Source organism: Ylistrum balloti, unplaced genomic scaffold, assembly GCF_031769215.1.
Source record: "Ylistrum balloti isolate Yb309-2 unplaced genomic scaffold, AGI_CSIRO_Ybal_v1 Utg370768, whole genome shotgun sequence".
NCBI lineage: Eukaryota > Metazoa > Mollusca > Bivalvia > Pectinida > Pectinidae > Ylistrum > Ylistrum balloti.
Window position 1 is genome coordinate 81,759 of NW_026782450.1, and position 19,457 is coordinate 101,215.

The 19,457-nt window shown below is 37.0% G+C and overlaps 3 protein-coding genes across 3 annotated transcripts in view; 2 read left to right on the forward strand and 1 right to left on the reverse strand.

The window, feature by feature from the left end:
* The window catches only part of LOC132558196 (inverted formin-2-like), a 37,176-nt gene extending 34,180 nt beyond the window's left edge, over nucleotides 1-2,996 (forward strand). The window contains exons 13-15 of the mRNA XM_060222727.1: nucleotides 1,933-2,097; nucleotides 2,285-2,366; nucleotides 2,551-2,996. Coding sequence (XP_060078710.1) covers nucleotides 1,933-2,097; nucleotides 2,285-2,366; nucleotides 2,551-2,696 — 393 coding nt within the window. The 3' untranslated portion in view covers nucleotides 2,697-2,996. The remainder of the gene's footprint in view (nucleotides 1-1,932; nucleotides 2,098-2,284; nucleotides 2,367-2,550) is intronic.
* Nucleotides 2,997-11,107: 8,111 nt separating this feature from the next.
* LOC132558189 (uncharacterized) lies at nucleotides 11,108-13,163 on the forward strand. The gene is made up of 4 exons (XM_060222721.1): nucleotides 11,108-11,172; nucleotides 11,334-11,455; nucleotides 12,265-12,423; nucleotides 12,649-13,163. Exons 1-4 carry the CDS (start codon nucleotides 11,108-11,110, stop codon nucleotides 13,161-13,163), a joined length of 861 nt encoding a protein of 286 aa, XP_060078704.1.
* Nucleotides 13,164-16,183: 3,020 nt separating this feature from the next.
* On the reverse strand, nucleotides 16,184-19,053 carry LOC132558190 (spermine oxidase-like). The gene is made up of 3 exons (XM_060222722.1): nucleotides 18,935-19,053; nucleotides 17,923-18,072; nucleotides 16,184-17,324 (listed from the first exon to the last, which is right to left on the reverse strand). The coding sequence occupies exons 1-3, from the start codon at nucleotides 19,051-19,053 to the stop codon at nucleotides 16,184-16,186; spliced, it is 1,410 nt and encodes a 469-aa protein (XP_060078705.1).
* Nucleotides 19,054-19,457: the final 404 nt, after the last annotated feature.

A 19,457-nucleotide genomic window follows, 5' to 3' on the forward strand; every position in this document is an offset into this window, starting at 1 on the left:
GATACTGACATGTATTTTGCCATGACAATAGTTTTACTAACTGTCCTGTTATCAGTGTTATAACACTCGTCGTTTCTATATCTTTATCAACATGCGTTAAACGACCTAGGGGCGTTATTTTGTTAACTGAAAATTTTCGTTGCTTCCAATGTTATGTCATATATTCATGACATTATAATCATTGTGACGTCACCAAAGAAAGAGATATAGATTGGGAATATAATTTTTTAGAATAATATTTCCTCTCTAAGTTGTGTGATGAAGATAATCTAATATTCGTTCAATCGATATTTAAAAAAAGAACTCCAATCGATTTTTTTTTCATTTCACCACGCCAAAGTCTCGGTATAGTGAAAAGTTGCAGATTAATTTCATATAAGTGGAAAGTCATGTGACATTTTCTATTTATACAAATACACAGAAGCCTAAAATGTCACGACAGTCACTAGACTTAAAACAAAATACAGGATACGATAACACCAGGGTCTGTATTCATGAAATTATTCTCATGCTCAAGCCTTGAATTTGTATTCAAGATAACTTTTTTCATAATTCACCTAAATCATATCCAATGATATAAATGTCAAATATAAACATTGAATATAGAATTTGGCTTGAAACCCTTACAAAATATTTTCAAATCTTTGACAAAATTGGTCTTTCTTATCCATTTTAACTGAAACAAGATACAACACTTGAGTACAAAATCTATGCTTGAGCATGAGTTGTAGTGGACATCTTAACGACGTCATGACGGTATCAGACAGGATAGTGTCACAATTTCACTAGAACACTAAAGCTGTGGTCATATGGTGACATATCAGACAGGATAGTGTCACAACTTCACTAGAACACTAAGCTTGTGGTCAGATGGTGACATATCAGACAGGATAGTGTCACAACTTCACTAGAACACTAAGCTTGTGGTCATATGATGGCGGTATCAGACAGGATAGTGTCACAATTTCACTAGAACACTAAGCTTGTGGTCAGATGGTGACATATCAGACAGGATAGTGTCACAACTTCACTAGAACACTAAGCTTGTGGTCATATGGTGACATATCAGACAGGATAGTGTCACAACTTCACTAGAACACTAAACGTGTGGTCATATGGTGGCGGTATCAGACAGGATAGTGTCACAACTTCACTAGAACACTAAAGCTGTGGTCAGATGATGACATATCAGACAGGATAGTGTCACAACTCCACTACAACACTAAAGCTGTGGTCAGATGATGACATATCAGACAGGATAGTCTCACAACTCCACTACAACACTAAAGCTGTGGTCAGATGATGACATATCAGACAGAATAGTGTCACAACTTCACCACAACACTAAAGCTGTGGTCAGATGATGACATATCAGACAGGATAGTGTCACAACTTCACCACAACACTAAAGCTGTGGTCAGATGATGACATATCAGACAGGATAGTGTCACAACTTCACCACAACACTAAAGCTGTGGTCAGATGATGACATATCAGACAGGATAGTGTCACAACTCCACTACAACACTAAAGCTGTGGTCAGATGATGACATATCAGACAGAATAGTGTCACAACTTCACAAATTCTCTCTATTCTTGTTATATTCATGTAACTTTGAGCGTATCTCAAGCTGAAATAAGATGTAAAAAACTTTCTGGATGGACCAAAATTTACATTTTGGATGTCGTCGATGAAACAGTTGATGTATTCACTTCGAGAACACCTGGTCTTTTTCTCTCTGAGAAAAGTAGTCTGTTCTTAATACCGGCCATGGGTTCAACGATTCTGGTTTTTAAGCAAGTTCTGTTGACATGTCCGTATTTCCCCGTAGATAATGTTGGAAAGTAATTGCCACACTACAAGTTTCAATCACCTTTCAGAAATCTGCAGCATAAAACGTGTAACAAAGATAATATTTCTATGTGTTTTAGGATGCAGAGGCGGATATAGAAGACGTAGAAGAAGGCATAGAACGCATCCGCAAACTATCTAAGCGGTTAGCACAGCATTACTGCGAGAACGAACGCACCTTCAAATTAGACGAGTTTTTGGATACATTCCGAGATTTTTGTGAAAAGATCAAAGCTTGTCAACAGGTATGTTCACAGACCTTTATCTTAAAATAGAAAATTTTCAAAAATTCTTCAAAATCTACTTTTAGAGAGAAGACACGCGTTTTTTTTCAATTACCCAAGTATTCCAACCGCTGTATGAATGGTTCATACATTCATTCGTATTAATTTTGATTTCACTAACGTTAATAATGCTGTTATATGATTCCAGGAACTGCAGTCTAAGAAGCAGGAAGCAGAATCCGCCGAGAAGAGGAAGAAAGTGAAGGAAGATATCCAGGAACGCCGTAAAAGTAAGTCACGCGCACGTGTACATAAAAAAACAACTTTCGTTTTACGGTATCTTTATAATTGTAAGTACAATACAGCAAAGCACATCGGCTGAAGTTTTTACTTCTGTCTTTGCCATATATACATCATGTAATGTATCATAAATAACAATTCAAAAATAGTTACACATGTTTCTTCTGCCAATAGATACCCTCTCTCCATTTGGACTCACCCAGGATCGTAAAATAGTGGACAACATCGTCAATGAGATTCGGAACGGGAAAGTGTTACGGAGACTGTCACTCCGTAAAAACAATGGGGACTACTCCACGGCTAGATCTGGGGGGAAATGACCAGTCCGGACCCCAGTGCCTCTCCAATGTCTGTGATAATCTTGGTGATGATAAATGTTTAATCTTGATTCGGGAAAGTCTCAATCTTTTAAGTACCTTCAAACGATTGCTTGTCAATTTTAATTTCTGTGATGCCATGTAGGAGTTCATCCTACAGTGTTCACGATAAATCCAGTCTTGGAAAGCCTTCATACTGTGTGTCGGACAATTTATATACCACTGAATCATATTCCTTAAACATGTCGGCGTGATTACTCTGTATGTAATTTTTTATTGTGAATAAAATAAGTCATTGTTATATACCCTGTATGACGTTTTACAAACTTTTGATATCTGTTGTATACTTGCATGTGTTCTTAAGGCAAAAGCCGCAGTAAATTCTACTTGTCCTTCATTTATTTAGATATATATACGTACATATATGTAAATATTATCTATATAAAACGAAACACATATTGAATAACTGCATATCTTTAAAATAGATCAGCTCATCACAGATATCAATTTACCTTCGTCTCGGCTGTTACAAAGTTTGTTTTTATTATTCATATATTTTATCTGCTGAAATATTAGATTTCTGACAGATCAAAGTTTTATTACAATATGTTAATTGGCTGTTTGATTTTCGTGATTGAGTACATATGGTTGTACCTTCGATAAAAAACTCAATGTTTTGTTTGTAAGACTCGGTCGACAAAGATAAAACTATAACACGGACGAGTAACCAAAATACAATTCTAAATCAAAGATAAAAACAGACAGATATGGAGAGAGAGAATCGAAACACGGAAATTTCTTTTTAAAGGATGTTTTACACGGACATTTCTTTTAAAAAGTGTTTTACACGGAAATTTCTTTAAAACAGGGTGGTTTAGACGGAAATTTTAAAAAGTACGTTTTAGACGGAAATATCTTTAAAAAGGGTATTTTGCACCGAAATTTCTAAAAGCGTGTTTACACGGAAATTTATTTAAACATGGTGTTTTACGCGGAAATTTTGAAAATGTGCCTTACACGGAAATTCCGGTGGAAAGGTTGGTTTAATATCCTGATGAGATCATAACAGTTTCTATGAGTACTGTCTAACGTAAGGTATGGCCAGACAGTCAAACAGCGCCAGGAAAACATTTAAGAAATGCGCGTATTTTAACATACTTTCTAGTATATCTGTTGGAGTATTTTTCTCGTCCATGCCCTAATTACACCGCCTTTAGAAATACCGATCTCTGTTGAGCAATTTACACCAGATTTACCTCCCTTTGTTCAGAATTGCTCTCTGTCTGTCTGAAATAGCATTGCCCTTCCAAACACCAAGTAAACAGTATGTAACCACACCAAGACAGTTTTTAATCATCCGCCACCCCACCAAGTCACTTTCCAGTCGTCTGCCACCACACCAAGACATTATGTTACCGTCCGTCACCACAAGTCGCTTCTCAACCGTCATAAAATCAAATGGACTAGTATTCCTGTACTTATTGAACTTGCCTTACTTAAAAATTCTACTTCAAAAACCTTGATAATTTGATTAATTTTGTTGTTATGGCAATACTTTCGTAAGAATGAATTAAAGACGTATATTCAGTAATCTAGGAACTGGTTCGTTGACCTTACTCAGTTACCAGATTCCCACATTCCAAACACAATTATCGAAGCATCTCCAAATTCAGAATAGAATAGAAGAATATCATATCAATGTAACCCCAAACAAACTCCTTGTCACAAAACTATCACGGTACTCACTGGACAGTAGGACGAAAGACAGGCTAGCTACAAAGAGCTTCTGTTTCGTACTGCAAGAGAGACTTCCGCTAGGTTCACCCTAAGTTCATTTAATGCCGAAGGGAAGTCACATTTACCAAAACGATGATGCTGTGAGCAAAACTGACTTGAAAATGAAAATGAAATAAATCAGTGTCGTAGCAATGATCAAGGGAAGAATACCGAGGTTTTTCCTCATGCCAAGTATCCTGATACAGTGGCTCCACACCTGATGGGCTAGCCAGTTGTGATAGTTACAAGAAGTCGCGCATTGAGGTCGAATCGCCTGCTAGTGTGATTAATGTAGAGATGAATTCTTCATGATTTCTGCCTGTCTTCTTTTAAGATTGACATATTTTATACATGTTGACAGAAAAAGATATTTTGTTGAAAACAAGGACCGAAACAGCGAACCTATCTAATCTAGTAAAAATAAAATAATTTCTTATGTAAATCACGGAACCTGTATATAAAGCTAACAGAAACAACAGACATACTAAACAGGCAATGTCAATCACAACAATTAAAACAAAAGAAAATTCAAACATAATTCCGTCTAACAAGAGAGGTAATCTGAACAGATAACTAGTGTTGATAATACAAACAAACCCTTCGTGACTGGATTGGACTCTCCCCTGTCCACATGAATCAGGTAAATGGCTTTATTTACAAACTTAGGATTAAAGAGGAATACACACCGTGATTATGTATTGACTGGTTGGAATGGGAAGTTTTGAATGAAATATTTCAGCTTACAAAGCAAAATAAAACACAAAATACACATATATAAATGTATCAAATCGAGAAAACCAGCTTCAAAGCGGCCAGACCTAAGGTGATGAAAAAGTATAAAAAGTTGAAAATTAAGTGCAATGTAAAACACTATGTATACCCCGTTATATACTGTACATTATACAGATAACTATCTATGCACTCTTATATACTGTACATTATACAGATAACTATCTATACACTGTTATATACTGTACATTATACAGATAACTATCTATAACCTGTTATATACCGTACATTATACAGATAACTATCCATACCCTGTTATATACTGTACATTATACAGATAACTATCTATACACTGTTATATACTGTACATTATACAGATAACTATCTATACCCTGTTATATACTGTACAGTATACAGATAACTATCTATACACTGTTATATACTGTACATTATACAGATAACTATCTATAAACTGTTATATACTGTACATTATACAGATAACTATCTATACCCTGTTATATACTGTACATTACACAGATAACTATCCATACCTTGTTATACACTGTACATTATACAGAAAACTATCTATACACTGTTATATACTGTACATTATACAGATAACTATCTATACCCTGTTATATACTGTACATTATACAGATAACTATCTATACACTCTTATATACTGTACATTATACAGAAAACTATCTATAACCTGTTATATACTGTACATTACACAGATAACTATCCATACCTTGTTATACACTGTACATTATACAGAAAACTATCTATACACTGTTATATACTGTACATTATACAGATAACTATCTATACCCTGTTATATACTGTACATTATACAGATAACTATCTATACACTCTTATATACTGTACATTATACAGAAAACTATCTATAACCTGTTATATACTGTACATTATACAGATAACTATCTATACACTGTTATATACCTGTACATTATACAGATAACTATCTATACACTCTTATATACTGTACATTATACAGAAAACTATCTATACCCTGTTATATACTGTACATGCCTAGTGCTGCAGGACTCACTCGTATATTACTATTGCCTCGATTTGAAGTCTTTATTAAGTCACATGTATTTTGACATCTTTAATTGATGAGAAATGAAGTTGAAATATTGCCATCTTTTGATTTCTCATTGAGATTGATCAAAATCCGCGTGACTTGTTTACTCTATAGAATGCATTTGCATTATTCTGATGATGATGCCCTGCTGTACTGCCCTGTCATATCGTGCTACATACACATGTATCTCCATTATTAAGGGCACTGTCACGAACTATCTGTCTCATTTTATAATCGACTGTTTAAATAAAACATGTACACCAGTATAAACGTGTTCCGGATGTTGGAGGTTTAGTATGGAATAATCGAAACATATTCACGTTTTAAATAGCCAGCGGCATTAACGAATGTATTAAAGGACAACATCCAGTTTGAAACCTCATATTTAATTGAATTTTAGATAATGATTATAGATTAGAGAGCACGTGAGTCAACATATACATAAATCGAGGACACGCTGTTTGGGTTTGTTCTGATCGAATTGATCCGTCCTTATGTATAGGGAGAGACACGCATAGCAGTCCTACACCTGACCGGTCAGGTCAATCGAGGAAGGCTTTAATCGAATAGTCGATCCGTGTATATAATAACAAACAGGTATTCTACCGACACAGGTAGATATCCTGTTGGAGTGTAGTTATTTTAAGAAATTTTCGTGATGTGACGTCTGATGGGCTTTTTCTGACATAAACACAGTCGTAAGTATGTCGTTCTTGAAGTTTTTCTCGTGAAAATAATATAATGACAAATATACAGATTAATACGTATTTGTTCACCATGTAGCCATGGATCGTGCTCAGTTTAAAGTGTGACTCAGGCTAGGTTGTTTTATTATTGGGGGATATTGTTACGGGATTGTTTTGTTCAGGGTGATCCATTGTTTTGGTGCATTTTTAAAATGGAGTCTTCACAAGCAAATACTTTAAACAAGACCAGCATCTTATTGAGTTCATCATTCGCTGCCTTAATTTACAAATACTAACTGCATGAACTGTCAGCTTGTCCAAACGATATCACTGTGATGGTGATGTGTTGACACAGACGTTATCACTGTTGATGGCGACGTGTTGACACAGACGATATCACTGTTGATGGTGACGTGTTGACACAGACGATATCACTGTTGATGGTGATGTGTTGACACAGACGATATCACTGTTGGTTGGCGACGGGTTGACACAAACGATATCACTGTTGACGGTGATGTGTTGACACAGACGATATCACTGTTGGTTGGCGACGGGTTGACACAGACGATATCACTGTTGATGGTGATGTGTTGACACAGACGATATCACTGTTGATGGTGACGTGTTGACGCAGACGATATCACTGTTGATGGTGATGTGTTGACACAGACGATATCACTGTTGGTTGGCGACGGGTTGACACAAACGATATCACTGTTGACGGTGATGTGTTGACACAGACGATATCACTGTTGGTTGGCGACGGGTTGACACAGACGATATCACTGTTGATGCTGATGTGTTGACACAGACGATATCACTGTTGATGGTGACGTGTTGACGCAGACGATATCACTATTGATGGTGATGTGTTGACACAGACGATATCACTGTTGATGGTGACATGTTGACATAGACGATATCACTGTTGATGGTGTTGACACAGACGATATCACTGTTGATGGTGATGCGTTGACACAGACGATATCACTGTTGATGGTGACATGTTGACACAGACGATATCACTGTTGATGGTGATGTGTTGACAGAGACGATATCACTGTTGACGGTAACGTGTTGACAGAGACGATTTCACTGTTAATGGTGATGTTTTGACACAAACGATATCACTGTTGGTTGGCGACGGGTTGACACAAACGATATCACTGTTGACGGTGATGTGTTGACACAGACGATATCACTGTTGGTTGGCGACGGGTTGACACAGACGATATCACTGTTGATGGTGATGTGTTGACACAGACGATATCACTGTTGATGGTGACGTGTTGACGCAGACGATATCACTATTGATGGTGATGTGTTGACACAGACGGTATCACTGTTGATGGTGACATGTTGACATAGACGATATCACTGTTGATGGTGTTGACACAGACGATATCACTGTTGATGGTGATGCGTTGACACAGACGATATCACTGTTGATGGTGACATGTTGACACAGACGATATCACTGTTGATGGTGATGTGTTGACACAGACGATATCACTGTTGACGGTAACGTGTTGACAGAGACGATTTCACTGTTAATGGTGATGTTTTGACACAAACGATATCACTGTTGGTTGGCGACGGGTTGACACAAACGATATCACTGTTGATGGTGATGTGTTGACACAGACGATATCACTGTTGGTTGGCGACGGGTTGACACAGACGATATCACTGTTGATGGTGATGTGTTGACACAGACGATATCACTGTTGATGGTGACGTGTTGACGCAGACGATATCACTATTGATGGTGATGTGTTGACACAGACGATATCACTGTTGATGGTGACATGTTGACACAGACGATATCACTGTTGATGGTGTTGACACAGACGATATCACTTTTGATGGTGATGCGTTGACACAGACGATATCACTGTTGATGGTGACATGTTGACACAGACGATATCACTGTTGATGGTGATGTGTTGACACAGACGATATCACTGTTGATGGTGATGCGTTGACACTGACGGTATCAATGTTGATGTGATTATTAATTTCTTAACACTTTAATCAACAATGGTATACAGAGCTATAGAAATTATATAAAATTTAAAGTACAAGTAATCCAGACATTGCTATATTCGATTCAGACATCGTACATCCTATTATGTAAATGGAATTTCAATCAATATTTTCCTTTAATAACAATCATCTTACACATTGATTATTATGAAATAATGTTGAATATTTTATCAGCAGTAATCATGAAGGGACCTTGGTCAGTGACCACAGGATGTACGCTGTTGGTAATATTGCAGTGTGTACAAACAGGTAGGTTTACGTAATAATGTATTATCTTTGTCCATGGCTTGTAGATTACATACAACAAAGTTAGACACACCGTCTAAAGAATGTTTGTCAGTGTGTCTTATATATAAAGAATGTCTAACAAAGTTAGACACATTGTCTAAAGAATGTTTGTCAGTGTGTCTTATATATAAAGAATGTCTAACAAAGTTAGGCACATCGTCTAAAGAATGTTTGTCAGTGTGTCTTATATATAAAGAATGTCTAACACAGTTAGGCACATCGTCTAAAGAATGTTTGTCTGTGTGTCTTATATATATAGAATATCTAACAAAGTTAGACACACCGTCTAAAGAATGTTTGTCTGTGTGTCGTATATATAAAGAATGTCTAACACAGTTAGACACACCGTCTAAAGAATGTTTGTCTGTGTGTCTTATATATATAGAATATCTGACAAAGTTAGACACACCGTCTAAAGAATGTTTGTCTGTGTGTCGTATATATATAGAATATCTAACAAAGTTAGACACTCCGTCTAAAGAATGTTAGTCTGTGTGTCTTACAGAGATAAAATATCTAATAAGTTAGGTACACTATCTAAAGAAGGTTTGTTTGCACGTCTCTCTTAAAGGCTGGCGCAGAAGAAAGACTGTTGTGGCCATGGTTTTTAATTCCGTTGGATTGGTCTGATGGACAAAAGCAATATATTTTGACTTTACACATAATCAATACAACGTTAAGAACTTGGCAAGGTCTTAGTAAACTATTTTGATCAATCAGTGTTCAATGGAAGTAAACACGTCAGCGAAAAGAGTAGCATAGTTAGTGTCCATGGGAAACCCGATAGTCTGTCGTCTTACCATCAAAGCAGAGGTAGATATTGTCAACCTGAATTTCAAACATTCTGATGAATCGCAAATAATGCGGAAATGACTTGTATGATTACAATGTTTTACAAAGGTAGATATGTCTTGTATAAGGTGGGGTTGTATTGAAAACAACAGTCAAGAAAATACCGACACGTTTATAAAACCTTTCCTTAATTGATTGTTTGGCTCTTTTGTATCTCTCTCTAAATTATGAAAAGGTGTTATTCATTTGTGTGTGGTTTGTACAATACTTAAACTTCAAAATCGATATATTTTTGCGATATTGTTTTGTATCGAACGTGGAATCGATTTTATGTTTAGATTTGAAATACATAATTGTGTAGCTATGCAAATACATCCGGGCCAACAAGAGTGATTAGTATAAGTTGACATAACTTGTTTCGCAATTGTTGTAAAATAAATAAAGTTTATATAATACCTAGACACGCCTTTCCGTATATCATCTTCTGTTTCAAAAATATGTTCTGACCCTAAATCTTGAAATAATTTTCTGAGATACTGCTAAGTTCATTTCTCCATTATCGTCTATCCGATGTTGTACCTATCAGGATTTTGTTTAATTCTCTGTAGAATTAACAAGATAAATCACTTTTCCACTACGTTCTGAAAAATCATTTTTACGTATCACACGCATAACTCTGATAGGAAAGATTTGATCGAGGAACCAAGCTTTGAAAGTAATAGTGATTTTGTATATTTTAAATCTACACATACTTGATGCGAGAGTATTTTAGAGATGTTTTGTTGTTAGTGCTACAGACAGTAAAATATCTCGTGGGTAGCTGAAAAGCCGTACATGATTAACATTTTCAATAGCCCATTGTATCCGGAGTTATTACATATACACAACTACCTTCTCCTGATTTGTTTTGTTGCTCATTTATTTATTTTTTTAAATTTCTACACAAAATAGGATTTGGTCACAGAAGAAAACAAAAATGCTCGACAATGGATCTTGAAGCAGAAGACGTTGATAAATACATTTTTTCACCATCATACGGCTCTTACGCAAAGTGAGTTGTAGATATTTTTTTATCGGTCATAATTACATACTTAGTGATAAAAGGCTTTAAAGAAAGAAAAAAAAAGACATCGAACACCTTTTTCTGACATAATTTACAGAAACTGCAAACACGTGAAATCATATGAATCACTTTACCGTTTTGTTCTAAAGTAACATCGACATGTGCTATCGGATCCTGGCGTTGGAAGACAGGGTTATCGTCATCACTCTTGAACACGTGGACCTTGAGGACCAGTCCGGCAACTGTGTAGACTATCTAGATATACTGGACGGTACGTATTTCAGCATCTCTAAATATCTTTATTTACAATCGGTGTCATGGTTACGAAGGAAATTCTAGACAAGGTAACAAATTCATTGAAATGATGAACTCGTCCGTAACGATTCAAAATGTCTACATACAAAAGACATGCAATTGAGCACCTGTAAAGACACCGTCTGAAATACGATTTAAGATATGGTCTTTTAGCAACTACATGCCTTTAAATATCAATATCTACAGTTATAATTTGATTTACTGGGATGGAAATCCGTTTGACTTTAACGAGGGGATGTTTGATAGGATTTATTCAACCAATTACGGCATTGCCAACACGTTCAAATGATGTTTTGAGTCTTGTGTACCTTACTGCTAAAGTAACACACTTCTTCAGTGTAGAATCCTTACCATATTTAGGTATATGATTTACATGTTTTTGAAACATAAATTTGATAAAACCTAATGCGTAAGTTAAATGTTATATGGGCTTCAGTCAACAGGTGTATGCAAAGCTAGACGAGAAGAAAGTAAAAACCATTAACCCTCAAACCAATTCTACGTTTTCTTATCAACTCTAATTCTGATCTTTTGTCGGTGCCTGAAAGAGCTTTATACTTTGTCAAGCATGAGAGTAACATATGCTGAAACATTCAGAAATAGACATGCTAAATTAGCAGCGTGTACGATTACTAATTACGATATTTAAAAGATATAAACACAAAACGTAAATATTACATTTTAATTGCGATGGTCACGTGTTCACTACGTCTTCATCTGGGGGTTTTCTTGATCGGTGTTGTGCAAACTCCTTTTTGTACACAGGCGATCACTCCCGCAGTGCGTCATTAGGACGGTTTTGTCAGGTTAACTCCACCATCATCCAGACAACATCTGACGAGGCTTACCTACGTTTCCGCACTGACCAACAAGTGACAAGAACAGGGTTTAAACTCCGCTACCGACAAAGCGCGGACACGGAAGGTACCATAAAAATTCTTTGTAATAAAAACGGAAATTGAGGTAATTTTGTTATATTATGGTCTTGAATAATTAATAATCACAAATAAAACTATTGCTTATTTGAAAAAAGACGGTTTGATCTTTTAACTCTGTTCAGCATTAATATATAATCATATAGCTCAATGAGATAACTAAATCCGATTTGTCATAACTGTTGTGAATATATATTTGTTTTTTTCTCAGCAGTTTCCATGCTGACTCCAGCACTTGCAGGGGTCGCAGGAGGAATTGCTCTTATCTTGATAGTCTTGTGCTGTTGTTGTCTTTGTCCTAAAAAGCATAAAGTGACCAACAGAGATGCCTCCGCCGTACACCCTATCCAGCACTACAGCACAGAGGACCAATCAAGATCCTACAGACAAAGCGGCGACAGAATCTCACGACCACGAATTTGGGAGGATCGACAAAACACAAACATTTATCATGTTGTACTTCGGCCAAACAGAGTAAAGCAGGAACGGATAATCAAAAGGACGAATGTGGAACCGACTAAACCTCCTGTTTACGAGGAAAAAGACACATCCCCCGAAAAACCTCCTGCGTATGATGATCTCATGGAAGATGAATTCTCCCGAATCATTTCCCCGCCACCCTCGTATAGAGAGCACGAACAAGGGGACATAACTCTCCCTATGTCTCCTCCTCCAGCATATCCAATCACCCCTTCTCCAGCGCCAGCGGGACATCATCTACAACTATAACAGAAAAAAACACGGTATTTTTTTATATGTTCGTCTAGAATTTCCGTCCTGTGGTGTATGACCTTGTTCCTCGACAGTCCCACGAGGCGGTTAGACGCGGTAGAACTACAAAAGTTGTAGGAGACAAGTGATATTTGGAATCATTGTGGCTACTTTGACGTTTACAGTATCCTCGACTTTCAAACTCATCTTAAAAAGAAATTTGTGTAAACGAGTAGCTCGTAATTTTCTTTCGCTGTCATAAACTTCTGGCTAAGAGTTCAATTATTTCTTCAATGATTGCGCACGGAAGACGAATACTTGGATAGCACCGCCCGAATGAACAAGAAGAGCTAACAGACAATATAGACCCTAATATTCTGTAATGACTCCGGGTTGTCATGTGCCTTATATGGAACATGTAGAAGGGCATCAGTGATACTTTTTCTATAGAAAACCTCTGCTGAAATATTGATACCTTTATACATGTTTACAAGGGTTTGTCGTTTAAAGTATGTACTGGATATACCTATAGTTACTTATGTGTTAATCTTTGATTTGTTTTTGTTTTTGTTTTCTCTCTTATTTCATTTGTTATGAGTTTGAATTACGATTTTGTTTACGTTGATATTTTCTTTTTGTGCCTTGAAAAGTCATATTTACGACGGAATGTGTCTTTGTAGTGATGATCCAGCATAAGTAAACAGCACGACGTCTATACCATACACAAAGAAAAGAGCGAATAATGAGTAGCCACAGCCTCCATGGAAATGTTTTTTATTATGTTTTTTTTTTCGAATTCTATACCTAAATAACGACAGTTCTAATACAAGTGCTCTACAATGATGTAATAATCTTTTGAAATGTCTGAATTACACATATTATTTCTTAATATCGTCTTAATGTGTCATCACTTGAACATTAAACTTCTTCGTCGGCTTCACTTAGATATCACGTGACATCACAGCACAAGATGGGAATCCCCCTATTTGACGACCATGTGGCATTTAAACAGATGCTTAGATATGGTCACAAATTTAGTTCAAAGGATGGTAAGGGTATTCCCTTATTTACAGTGGTTACAAAGAATAAATAAAATTCTGTCTGAATGGTAGCGAGTGTAACTTCCGGCATAGCATCATTCCGAACCGATTTTCTGTTGGAGCAGGAAGGCCCTTTTTGTCGTTCGTCTGAAGCAACGTAGCTCCGTTTGTCGTCTTCTAAATTTAAACAGCTTTGTTGAAGATATTTCGTCTTTTACGTCGTTCAGCAACTCTTCATTCCGTTCTTTGTTTCTTTGCTGACTTAGATTTGAGTGATCTTACGGTTGATACGGAGTTCCAGCGAAACCGTCAGCCACCTGCTTGGTGTTCGTTAACTGCAACGACTTGAGTGCTCATGCTCGTATTTAAACTTTCTGATGTGATTAATTTCCGTACTTTAGGACGAAGTGAATACTTTAAACATTTTTTTATTTGAGAACTTTGGTAAGTAACTGTAGTATTAGTGTAAAGAGGATATTTTTCACTATATTTAACGCCTAATGTAATTAGAATAAGTTATTACACTGAGTATAGCGTTCATTAAAACAATAAGATCTGCATGTCTTTATTTCGTATATAATAGCTTGTATAACAAAAATAAAGCAAATTTGATATAAGATACAAAATTATAAATTTCTCTGAAAAATGAATACAGATTGCTCATCATAATGATTAGACACAACCCCATCTGAATTTCCGTGGAGCGTCGAAGACAATACGACATACTATATAAGGAAGAACGAATCATTGTCAATATATAACACATGAATGATTGAAGCACTCACAACACAAGAAACACGGGGGTGATTGAAGCACTCACAACACAAGACACAGGGGGGTGATTGAAGCACTCACAACACAAGAAACACGGGGGTGATTGAAGCACTTACAACACAAGAAACAGGGGGGTGATTGAAGCACTCACAACACAAGAAACACGGGGGTGATTGAAGCACTCACAACACAAGAAACACGTGGATGATTAAATCATTCACAACACAAGAAACAGGGGGGTGATTGAAGTACTTACAACACAAGACACAGGGGGGTGATTGAAGCACTCACAACACAAGACACACGGGGGTGATTGAAGCACTCACAACACAAGACACAGGGGGGTGATTGAAGCACTCACAACACAAGAAACACAGGGGTGATTGAAGCACTCACAACACAAGACACAGGGGGTGACTGAAGCACTCACAACACAAGACACACGTGGATGATTAAATCATTCACAACACAAGAAACACGTGGATGATTGAAGCACTCACAACACAAGACACACAGGGATGATTGAAACACTCACAACACCAGAAACACGTGGATGATTGAAGCACTCACAACACAAGATACACGTGGATGATTGAAACACTCACAACACAAGAAACAAGTGGATGATTGAATCATTGACAATACAAGGTTCCTCCAAACGATTGAATAACTGACAATACAAAGTACCTCCAGGAGATTAAGTAACTGACTATACAAGGTACTTGTAGAAAACTGAATAACTGACAATACAAGGCATCTGTTGAATATTGAATAACTGACAATACCAGGCACCTGTAGAATACTGAATAACTGACAATACCAGGCATCTGTAGAATACTGAATAACTGACAATACAAGGCATCTGTTGAATATTGAATAACTGACAATACCAGGCATCTGTTGAATATTGAATAACTGACAATACCAGGCATCTGTTGAATATTGAATAACTGACAATACCAGGCATCTGTTGAATATTGAATAACTGACAATACCAGGCATCTGTTGAATATTGAATAACTGACAATACCAGGCATCTGTTGAATATTGAATAACTGACAATACCAGGCATCTGTAGAATACTGAATAACTGACAATACCAGGCATCTGTTGAATATTGAATAACTACAATACCAGGCATCTGTTGAATACTGAATAACTGACAATGTAAGGCATATGGGAACCTCTCAAAGGAATAAGTGTTGAGTGATATTCTTCAACAAACTAGTTGGTTTTCCACTTCACGAAACGTTTCGCCTCACGAATCCCTGACAACATCGCACCGTGTACACTCGCATAATGGTTATCGTGTGTGGCTTCTCCAGCAAACATCACGACTGGTTTTCCGAAAGTATTCAGAAGAGGATGTGATAGACGACCGATGTCGTCATAGTGACAACCAGAAGTGACGAAGGTGTATGCTCCAAGGGTGTGCGGGTCGGTGCACCACTTACTAGTTCGGACACTGGTGGGTTTCGGTATCCGATCATCATTTAGGAACTGTTTCAGAACCTGGGTGCATACGTCAGCTACACGTGTCTCACCTATCGACTCGATTAGTTCTGCTGAGTCCCCGTATATCCACGCTATCAAAACATTGTCGATGTGTTTCATTTCTTTGAACGCAAATATACCACGTGCCCATGACCTATCTCCTAAGTCACATTCGGCTTCCTGATCCCACACCAATTTAATTCCACCGTTACCTTTAGTCCAGAAAGGTTCGTCGTAATAAAGAATTATTTTATTAACCTGACCAAAGCCAAGCTTTTCAATGAGATTTTTTTTGTCGACAGGGAGACTCGGACTGAATAGCTGTTGATGATTCTGCTTTAGAACCCCAAGCGGAATTGTGCTAATCACGTGATTTGCAGTATACGTCATTTCCTTTCCTCGTTCAACACATCTCAGCACAACAGAATGGACTGCGTTTTCTTTCTCTGACCAGTCAATCATCTTGACTTCTGTTTCAAGTTTGATAACATCCGATTCAAAGTTGCACATCAGTTTTCTTAGAAGGGTGTCAAATCCTGCCGGAAGTGTATGGTCATTGCTTCGGAAGTCGTCTTCGAACCCGTTACAACTCAATGACAGCCGCGTGAGCTCGCCACCGCAATCCTCCTTTAGAATGTTCAACAACGACTGGAATATGTTTGCAGCTTCTTTCTTTTGTTCATCTGAAATAGGAGACAAGATGACCGGCATCCGACTCGTTAGGTATTCGTCGCATGTCAGTGTTGATTTTGAGTCTGAAAATGAGAAATCCACCATATCTTCGACGGTTTCTTTAAAGATAGCAATCACGGTGTCTAGGAGTGATTTATCTACCCTGGTCCCGTTTTCTTTGCAATAGATTCCTGCAAATCTGCCAAAAAACAAATATTTCGATGTGTTGAAGGCGAGGCAATACGTGGTAACTTAAATAATAAGAGTATCTCTTTGTCATATTTTCAGAAATTAAATGAATATATTGTTGTATATCCCCATGTATGAAGTGATGTTATTTCAGTTCGTATAGTCATTTCCGAATATCCGGTTGGACCACTCATTCAGAACAGCTCTCTTAAAAATAGCACCGATGCCTTGTTATACTAATACATTGTTTTGATTTGTTCCAATCAAATGTTGTTTCAATACTTCTCTTTATCATGATAATAACTCACATGAGGTTATATTCTTTGTTTATATGAATGCGACGCTGAGTTAAGATTCTCGTGTCTGGTCAAGCTGTAGTGATAAGTCCCATCTAATGATTTTTATCTCTAATTTTCTTATTTTCGTTTCACCGGCACCTTACTTCCGTACTGCACTCGTCATTTCAGTATTTCACATGCATTACTATTGATATTGCTGCGACATGACCAAACAATCCAAAATCTATGATTTTTTTTTGACTTGGCAGGTGAAATAAAAGTATTCATCAACAACTGTCACACTATGATGCAATATGTGTTTAGACTTACTCGTCGTGAATGCTGCTTGAGCCCAATAAATCATGCTCAAGGGCCATACGATAAACTGGGTTTTCTGCCCCTCCATGGATCCATTGCGCCCCCAGTTCAACAGAACACGCGTCTGACCCTAGCGGAATGGTATGAATCCGTCCTCCAATCCTGTGGAAAATTTATAAAAGTTAGGTTAGGTTTATACACGCCCATCATCCTTATATAAAACAGACTGACAAATTACTTCTACTCATGCACGTTAATAGCCTATTTCAACGTAGTGAAGATCATGTCATTTGCGGGTGTACCGCTGGGGAAGGAAAAGGAACATATTGAATACTGATGAGCGGGGAGATTTAAAGGAAAGTAGAGGATTAAATGAGATAATTTCACAAGGGAGACTGTTCATGTTTTTACAAGATACAAGAAACTTTATTTCACGTCGAATATTACAAACAGTAAACATAAGCTCTGGTGAATTTGTACTTCGACATAACATAATACAAAACACAATAACATGCAACATAATATTAGCAATAAGCAGCTGAGGATATATATCTAAGTCAATAGCAATTTATACACAGATTATAAACAAAAAGAAGTTATCACATTTTATATATCACTGAAATTAAGTTATCAGATAAGACTAAATAGGCTAAGATTGAACACCTACATATCGGATATACACAGGTATTTATAGATGCAAAGGATATAAGTGTAATATACATATATGCTAATATAGCAAAAAATAGAAATTGACAGACTATGTTACTGTCAATGTCAAGGTTATGAATAGTTATCTTTTGACTGTACGAGATTAAAAGAATTCTTCCTGACGACCTATAAAAAATGGTTGGAAAAGAAGTTTGATGACTATGTCAAATTTGTCCTGTCAGTGAAAAGACAATAATGAGAGAACTTGTTTTACAGATAGCCCGAGTCTTTTATATTGCTCAATCATTTCGTCACATCTTGTTCGAATGAACACTAGAAATGAACCCAGCAGGAAATCATCTAGGTATAAACTTACCTGTTCCTTGCTTCCAGTATCTTCACGTCCTTGTAACCAGAGGCGAACAGGGTATTGGCTGCTGTGATTCCAGCTACTCCGGCGCCGATGATTATTACTTCCGCTGACTGGTTCGCCATCTACCTGTGCCGGAAATATGCATGATACAATATTCTCATTAACCTTCAACAAAACATGCCTGGATGACAGACAGAGATTTATCACTGACAAAATAAACACGTTATGTTGTGCGTTGTAGAATATCCCAAACCAAACATTCATAAAACCCTGAAATATTGTATATCAAAACCATTTCTATAAATTCCAGTCAGTTTATGTTGATTTCACGACACGAACAGCTGTTTCAAACACGCAAGCATCTGTTGCTTTACTTTCTCTCTCTGCCCGTGTTCTATTTGCAGATGAATATATTATGTCGGTATTTGGTATGTAGAAATGCTTCCTCGCTAGTATCATTACAAGGTGAGCTGAGTCATATTGAGATCGCGTGTTTTACTGTGCCACGATCATTTCACGTGGAAAA

Bases quoted from the DNA above. Each gene is read 5' to 3' on its own strand.
- LOC132558189 (XM_060222721.1), top strand. From the start codon at position 11,108: ATGGATCTTGAAGCAGAAGACGTTGATAAATACATTTTTTCACCATCA. The intron at 11,173-11,333 runs GTGAGTTGTAGA...TTTGTTCTAAAG, and splicing joins TCATACGGCTCTTACGCAAA to TAACATCGACATGTGCTATC. The intron at 12,424-12,648 runs GTACCATAAAAA...TTTTCTCAGCAG, and splicing joins ACAAAGCGCGGACACGGAAG to TTTCCATGCTGACTCCAGCA.
- LOC132558190 (XM_060222722.1), bottom strand. From the start codon at position 19,053: ATGGCGAACCAGTCAGCGGAAGTAATAATCATCGGCGCCGGAGTAGCT. The intron at 18,073-18,934 runs GTAAGTTTATAC...AATTTTCCACAG, and splicing joins ATACTGGAAGCAAGGAACAG to GATTGGAGGACGGATTCATA. The intron at 17,325-17,922 runs GTAAGTCTAAAC...GTTTTTTGGCAG, and splicing joins TCAAGCAGCATTCACGACGA to ATTTGCAGGAATCTATTGCA.